Raw genomic sequence first — 8,567 nt, 5'->3', positions numbered from 1 at the left:
CATTCATCTCTATACTCCTCTGTAAACTGGCCATCTCTGTATACTCGTCGCAAGACCCACTGGTTGATGCTTATTTATAAAATCCTCTTAGGCCTCACTCCCCCCTATCTGAGATATCTACTGCAGACCTCATCCTCCACATACAAAACCCATTCTGCCAGTCACATTCTGTTAAAGTTCCCCAAAGCACACACATCCCTGGATTGCTGCTCTTTTCAGTTCGCTGCAGCTAGCGACTGGAACGAGCTGCAACAAACACTCAAACTGGACAGTTTTATCTCAATCTCTTCATTCAAAGACTCAATCATGGACACTTTTACTGACAGCTGTGGCTGCTTTATGTGATGTATTGTTGTCTCTACCTTATTGCCCTTTGTGCTGTTGTCTGTGCCCAATAATGTTTGTACCATGTTTTGTGCTGCTACCATGTTGTGTTGCTGTTATGTTGTGTTGCTACCATGCTGCGTTGTCATGTGTTGCTGCCTTGCTATGTTGTTGTCTTAGGTCTCTCTTTATGTAGTGTTGTGTTGTCTCTCTTGTCGTGATGTGTGTTTTGTCCTACATTTATATTTGATTTATATTTTATTTCTAATCCCAGCCCCCGTCCCCGCAGGACGCCTTTTGCCTTTTGGAAGGCCGTCATTATAAATAAGAATTTTTACTTAACTGACTTGCCTAGTTAAATAAAGGTTAAATACATTTTTGTTTAAACACGTAGGATGGTACATAAACCTAACAACTTCAATGACTCATTTCTCTGAACATGGGATAAAAAAAAATCACAAAATTCACTGGGAATACATTAAATAGGATGAAGAAACAATACTCCAAGCCACAGCTCCATACTACTTGTCAGTCATAGAGAACTGATACTATATACAGTACGTTGTTGAGGTGGGATTGGCGTGGGGTGTGGAGGGTCCATGGGTGGCTTTTGACCATTTCTTTGGATTCCTCATGTCTAACTCATTGCTAGAAAAAAGTTTGGTCCAAATCGGATGTTAGGTACTATATGTATTGAATATTATATGAATCATGTACATTTAAATGACCAATTTGGGTGTAATCAATTAGCCTAACTTCTCAGAGATCAAATTATATTGCAACAAAGCTAATTGTATCTGTTTCTAACACCAGAAACAATTTCAGAACAATTTGAGATGGTGAGTGTCAAAATTCTCTTTCTTGTGCTTTTTGAGGTGGAACGACCCTAATGTAACATTCAACTTTAAAATGAGTAACACATCCATTGCCACATGTTTAGGTTACTGTAACCATACATGTATTCCTATGTAATCATATAAAGCTTGCATGCTCAAGATAGCATGCATAGGTTGTCGCAGGTCAGTGGAGATCTTCACAATTGCTGTAATATTCTGCGCAGAATCTCAAACGAGATTGATCACTTGTACTATGTACTTTTAATGTAATCTTAACTGCAATCCAGGTCATTTGGTTATGGTATGAGATGAAGCACAGTGAAAACACATTAATCTGTTGTATAAAAAAACGAATTCCCATTTGAACTTTGCTGTTCTTTTAAATTGTTGAAAGCGTAGTGATAGACACTTGGGTGACAACTAAACCAACATTTTCAACCAGCAACTATCAGGAAATAAAATCACACTTTTACACTGTTAGTTTCATAAGCTGCTGTGCAATAGGACACAAAACACAATCATTTATTCTATTTTGAATTCACTGGGCCTTTAAAGTATATTGACCTATTTCTTAAAATGTTACTTCATATGCACTGTACTCTAGTTGATAAGTACTTAACTCCAAATTTGATCACTTGTACTTTTTTCTCTTGTTTGTCATGTGAATTCAGATGTCACTGTGGGCCTCCAAGGCCCGTGTTATAGATAGAAATCAGAACAGAAATAATCTGCTGTGACCTATGTGCTGGTAGCCAAAGGAACTGGAGGAGTAAACCATGTGACCGAAGGTGAGCAGGCGTTACATGCAGTAAAATACTGCCCTCTTAGTGACAATTGAGATGTGTCTCTATAAATTAACATAGCAGTTATTCAAAAGAGATAGTATAGGCCTACTTGCAATCATTGTGCCTGTAATAAAACACTCAAACTCAACAAGTGCAATGAATAATTCATGATTTTTTTTAAAAACGCTGTTGAACTAAATAAAATACAATCTTTAACATAGTAATATTTGTCCACTACATGGGTATGTTAATAACCAACTGCCAAAATGTTGTGAATTACTGTTTAAATCAATTGACAAATATCTGAAGGTAATGCAAAAAAATCATGAACAGCTTTTTAATGAATATCTTGTTGTAATATATTGTTATAGGTCTGTTCTACACTCAGGTAGGCCTAGAACAGATTTACAAACTCATTTGGTTTGTTACAACATATATTTTGACGAATCTGTCTGTACAAACACCCTCTATCATCCACTCACTACAGTATGTGCAACCCTTGTGGTGACACTGCATCCAGCAGGTTGTGAATGTCTTGTTTGTGTAAGGTCAATGCATTTTGATAGTCTATACATGAGAGCTTTCCTTTGCTATACGTTTCAATCTTGATATGCTAATAGAACTACATGCTGTCCATTTGTGCTTGCGGTTTGTTCATTCTGTTCAAATGTGATTAAAAGGACAACGGATTTACAGGGATGATATTAGTTGAATGGTGTTGTTGCAGCTGAGAGAAATGTACTTTTACATTTTACATTACATTTAAGTCATTTAGCAGACGCTCTTATCCAGAGCGACTTACAAAATGGTGCATTCACCTTATGATATCCAGTGGAACAACCACTTTACAATACTTTTCTTTGTAGACTCATTGAAGATAAACTTGTGTTGGGCATTAAATTACAGGGAAAGGGTAATGTACTCTGAAAGACTAATTGCCTATTCTTGGTTGCAAAAAAATTATACAAAATTTGATTCTGTGCTCTAATCTTGTTTTCACTATGTTAAAGACTTAAATAGACATTTAATAAAGCATTGGGGGGATAATTATGAGGTCTTGTGTTTTCAGAACATCAAAATCAGTAGTGTTTTTAATAAATCTTTTCATGGCTGGAAAATAAAATACAAAGAAACAGATCATGATGATACTGTAATGTGGAGAATTTACACTGCATGTATAATGGCCTGGTTAGGTAACGTTTACCATGAAGAGCAAGGTATCAGCAATGCTATGTTACGCTCTGTACCAGTATGGGTGGCTGTGGTGAGGGTAAAGTGTGAAAAGAGTGTGTGTGAAAGACTCACATGAAGATTTGTTAGATTTAAAAAATTACAGAGCAAGAACATCATAAAATGAAACTACGTCTTTCAACCATATGAAATCATCCTTATATATTTTTACTAGAAACAGAACCATATTTTGCATAACCAAACTCCTAAACCTCTTAGTTTTTGCATTCTAACGCTAAAGCCACCAACTGACTTGTCACCAAATTACAACAGAGGAGAATGTGCTTTTTTTTGCATTGAAATTTGGGGTTTACCACTAAATATTCTGTGACAATGACCAGCAAAAAACCCTCAAGCCACCCAGCAGTGTATTTAAAGGCTCTTCTCTCTCATCCAATATAGAATCAAGAAACAACTGGCGTTTTACACCTCCAAGAGAAAGAACACATGGTATGATATGAAGTCTCAAACTTTATACATTTTATCTTTTGATGTTTAGTCATAAAACCTGAAGGACAACAATTCTTCGTACAGATCTTAAGGTCTATTGTCCTATTTCTTAAAACTTTATTTCATGTGCACTGTACTGTAATCGATAAGTACTTAGTGCTTGGAACAGCAATACATTTCACTGATCAAATGGATCAGTACAACACATTTACTCATAAATTACCATTACAAGCTCACTGCAGTGTGTCACTACAGTGTGTGGTGGCAGGTAGCCTAGTGGTTAAGAGCATTGAGCCAGTGACCGAAAAGTTGCTGTTTCAAATCCCAGAGCTGACGCTGACTAGGTGAAAAATCTGTTGATGTGCTCTTGAGCAAGGCACTTAATCCTCTGGATAAAAGTGTCTGCTAAATGATTTTGATTATTTGTACTTTTTTCTATGAAGAGGGTGATGAAGGAGCTGTGTGTACTTCTACTGATCTGCTGGGCAGGCACAGTACAGTGCCTGGCAGGGAGTTTGATGGGAAAGATTCCTGGCAAGCAACAGGAATGTGAGCAGGCCAAGTTTGTCCCTGGTTACAACCTGGCAGGGGAAGGTTTCGACATTGTGAAGATGCAGCGAAAAGGTTCTTATGTGATCGACATGGAAAATTGGAAGAGGGAGGGAGACACTTGCGAGTTAGGTGTCAATTTCTATTTGGGTGGAGTAAAACAGAAGCTTCCAGCAGCCATGGCAAACTGGAGAGCCATCACCGACTGCAAGCGGGAGGTCTCAAGCAGCATCTATGAATCCAGTGAGTCCCTCATCAATACCACAACTTCAGCCGTGACCAACAACTGGAAACTTGGCCTGGACCTTGCGATTAATGGAGTAAAGGTCAAGACAGTCATTGGAGGGACAGATTCCAGAGAAGCAACATATGCCATTGCAAAGTCGAAGCAGGACAGATACAGTTTCACCAGGCATGAAGTCCATTGTAGCATCTACAGGTGATGCACTCAACTTCAGTGACTAAACTAAAAGATTCTTAAAGAGACTGTAATATGAGGCTAATATAATGCTTTTCATGAATATTGTGTATCCATTGCATGATGATAAGTTCACATACAATACCATCACATGCTTACCAATTGCGTTCCTCTTAACTGCTATTAAAGACTAAAATACAACCCATTATTGTTAAATGTTAACCAAACCATTGTCACTTTTTTCCTCAGATATAGCCTGGTCGAAGATCCTCCTCTTCACAAACAATTTCTGAATTCGGTGAAGAAGCTCCCCACTGTTTATGACCTCAATACTAAGCCAGCCTATAGAAACCTGATAGACACATACGGCACTCATTTCACCTCTCAAGTCAACCTGGGAGGGAAAGTGAGCGCTATAACTTCCATCAAGTCTTGTCAGGCGACTATGAACGGACTGACAGTCACTGAAGTGAAGGACTGTCTCGATGTCGAGGCCTCCTTGTCATATCAATTCAGCGCTAGTTTGACTGCCGAGCTTCACTACTGTAATAAGCTAAAGAAGAAACTTGGCACCAACCAAAGTTTCAGCAGCATGTTCAGTGACCGCCAATCGGAAATTAAAGGAGGGGTAGTAAATGGAGGCGACCTGCTGTTCTCAGGTGCATTGGACGCAAACACCTACAAAGAGTGGCTGGAGTCCTTGAAAACAGTCCCTGACGTGGTGCACTTCTCCCTTAAGCCCCTTCACTTCCTGTTGAAAAGTGAACATCCTGCTCAACCTGGGCTGAAGAAAGCAGTGGAGGAGTACATCCTTGAAAACACCCTGATAAAGAAATGCTCAGAGTCCTGTCAGATAGGTACGAGGACCAGCAAAAGGGATCACTGTGCCTGTGTCTGCAACAGTGATCAGAGCATCAAGTCCAACTGTTGCCCTGCTGGGAAAGGCCTGGCCAGGCTGCAAGTCTATGGTTTGAGAGCAAAGGGCCTATACGGGGACATCTCAACCAAAACGGATGGTTTTGTTGAGATCTCATATGATAAACAAGTCAAACTCACTGAGATGATCAAAGACGACGACGATCCCGTTTGGCCAGAGAGCTTTGAATTCGGACCTATCCATATCAACTTTGCCACCAAACTCACTTTCAAGGTGTATGACACAGACGGAATTGTTTGGAACAAAGATGTCCTGGGTGAATGTTCCTTTGATCTGCGTAGAGGAAATGTGAGTGACGTCTGTGTGTTCCAATATGGCACATTCTTCTTCTCCTACACGGTGCAATGTGCTCCCAGCCTTGGAGGCTCACGCTGTGAAGAGTACATCCCCTCTCCTATGAGCGCCTCCCTGGCAAAAGTCTTCCACTCCAGAAATGGCAAGCTGGCTGGGGAGAAGTGGCGACTTGAGTTGGGCAGGAATCCCACCAATGATGCGGTTGACAAGTTTGGCTTAAAGAGATGTTATGATGAATAAGGTATGAGGTGAGCGACGAGTTGGTGACTGCTTCGCATAGCATAATTCAGCATTTCAGATGGTCCCTTAGGCCACAGGCAGGATCATGGTTAGATGATTCATGTGAAATGAAACTAGAGTGAAATGACTATGTGTCATGTGTTTCTGTTTTATCTGTAGCATTGACAGTATGAGCAATTGCTTTGCACTGGTTTCTTTTTTTGCATTAAAGCACTGCAAAGACAAAATATAATGTTTTCGTTTTTTCTTTGTTCAAAGCATAATATAATTATAATTGCATTGGATTTGCGTTACAATTTTGACGTGACAGATATTGTGAAAATGTTTTTAGCAGCTCATCTTGTATCAGTTCATATCATTTTCCAAAATATAATTCCCAATAATTACATCTAAGGCTTTTGCTATAGACTGCTTGTTATCATGCTGAGCTTATCAGATATTAAAAACAATGAAAGATGTGGATATGTAACTCTTGACATGACAAACCAGCCTTGCTATATATATATATATATATATATATATATATATATATATATATATATATATATATATATATATATATATATATATTAAAAAAAGGTATCTCTAACCACTATAATGTCATGGTATTTTTGTGAAAATAGTGTAACTACCCAGAATGCGAATTATACCGTGACATTTGGGGGTCTATATTTTTTTCACGGTACTTCCTATGTGTGCCTGAAAATGTTTTATGGGCCTCAGTGGTGTGTATTCATTACCAAAGAAATAAAATACTAAATAATGTATCTTTCGTCTCTCTGTGTTTCATAATTGTCCTTCAATTTACAAGAGGCTGAATGTATCTAACAGGAGAAAGCATCTGAGCGAGGGAAACAGCGCCCCTCTGTCTCTCTACGTGTAGGCCATCTATCTGATGCTGTCTGGTCCAAACGAGTATGACATGTTTGCCGCCTGTAGCATTGAAGGCAAGGGAAGCCAGCGAGCATCTGACCGCACTTGACAAAAAAAGTATAAAGCATGTGCTAATTTTACTCATCTCATACGTATATACTGTATTCTATTCTACTGTATTTTAGTCAATGCTTGGCTTACCCAGTGATTTTACCTGACATACCGCTACTGATGGGCCTAGTAGTAAATATGTAATTTCACAGATTTTTTTTAAATTACATTTTCATTTGGCATGAACACATCCAGGGAACCGTGTCTCTACAGTCACAATGCACGCTGTTCATTTTCTACAAGCTTGGGAATGTACAGCACACCTGAGCTGTTATTGGGTTAGGAAACACAAGTCAGACAAAGCATTTATGTTTTTGATAATAAAGTTTACTTTTGTTCACTTGTAGTGGCTTCAAGTGGCTACACCAGGTAAAGATAAAAAAGACACAGTAGCCTATAGTCAACAATGATGTGTATAAGTTAATGCATACAGTACCAGTTAAAGTTTGGGACACACCTACTCATTCAAGGGTTTTTCTTTATTTTTACTATTTTTTACATTGTAGAATAATAGTGAAGACATCAAAACTATGAAATAACACATAACACAAAAAAGTGTGAAACAAATAAAAATAGATTTTAGATTTTAGATTCTTCAAAGTAGCCACCCTTTGCCTTGATGACAGCTTTGCAAACTCTTTTTTTAATTGTATTTATATTTCACCTTTATTTAACCAGGTAGGCTAGTTGAGAACAAGTTCTCATTTGCAACTGCGACCTGGCCAAGATAAAGCAACGCAGTTCGACACATACAACAACACAGAGTTACACATGGAATAATCAAACATACAATCAATAATACAGTAGAAAAGTCTATATACAGCATGTGCAAATGAGGTAGGATAAGGGAGGTAAGGCAATAAATAGGCCATGGTGGCGAAGTAATTACAATATAGCAATTAAACACTGGAATACAGGAATTTGCACACTCTTGACATAATCTAAACCAGCTTCATGAGGTAGTCACCTGGAATGCATTTCAATGAATGTTTTTTGGGGCGACCAACCAAATTCACATTGAAATGTGAATTATAGATCTGTCATTATCATTGAAAGCAAGTCTAAGAAGAGGGATATCTGTTCTATGTGCTTTATTTCTATGCTTCCTGTTCTTACATTTTGCTTTGCGTCTTTTACTTTCGGTTTTGTACACCAGCTTCAAACAAGGTGAAAATACAATATTTTTGGTTATAGAAAACATATTTCACAGTGGTTTAGATGGTACAATAATTCTCTACACTACACATTGCTTGTTTTGTCACAAACTGAAATTAGGCAAACTATTTGAATCTTAACAACCAGGAAATGGCAGAGCGATTTCTGCATATTGCACCTTTAAGACTGTGGGCTCTAATTTCATGCAGCACTAATGGGATATTTTAAGACCCACAAAAAGCAGGTGTTAACGGTACTGCAGTTGATAATGGCATGTATTTTGAGAGCAGGAGCACAGTCTTTCCAGCCATGACGCACTGTGCCCATGGAATGATAGAAGTGCCTTTTGTGCCAGTGAATTTCAT

The 8,567-nt window shown here is 38.4% G+C and overlaps 1 protein-coding gene across 1 annotated transcript; it reads left to right on the top strand.

The window, feature by feature from the left end:
- Positions 1–3,558: 3,558 nt before the first annotated feature.
- LOC123726764 (perforin-1) lies at positions 3,559–6,280 on the top strand. The gene is made up of 3 exons (XM_045694719.2): positions 3,559–3,625; positions 4,069–4,613; positions 4,842–6,280. The coding sequence occupies exons 1-3, from the start codon at positions 3,623–3,625 to the stop codon at positions 6,061–6,063; spliced, it is 1,770 nt and encodes a 589-aa protein (XP_045550675.1). The 5' UTR covers positions 3,559–3,622; the 3' UTR covers positions 6,064–6,280.
- Positions 6,281–8,567: the final 2,287 nt, after the last annotated feature.

This window comes from Salmo salar, chromosome 14 (assembly GCF_965601325.2).
Source record: "Salmo salar chromosome 14, fSalSal1, whole genome shotgun sequence".
Taxonomy (NCBI): domain Eukaryota; kingdom Metazoa; phylum Chordata; class Actinopteri; order Salmoniformes; family Salmonidae; genus Salmo; species Salmo salar.
Note: the sequence above shows the minus strand (reverse complement) of the source record. Positions and strands in the feature narration are given on the sequence as shown.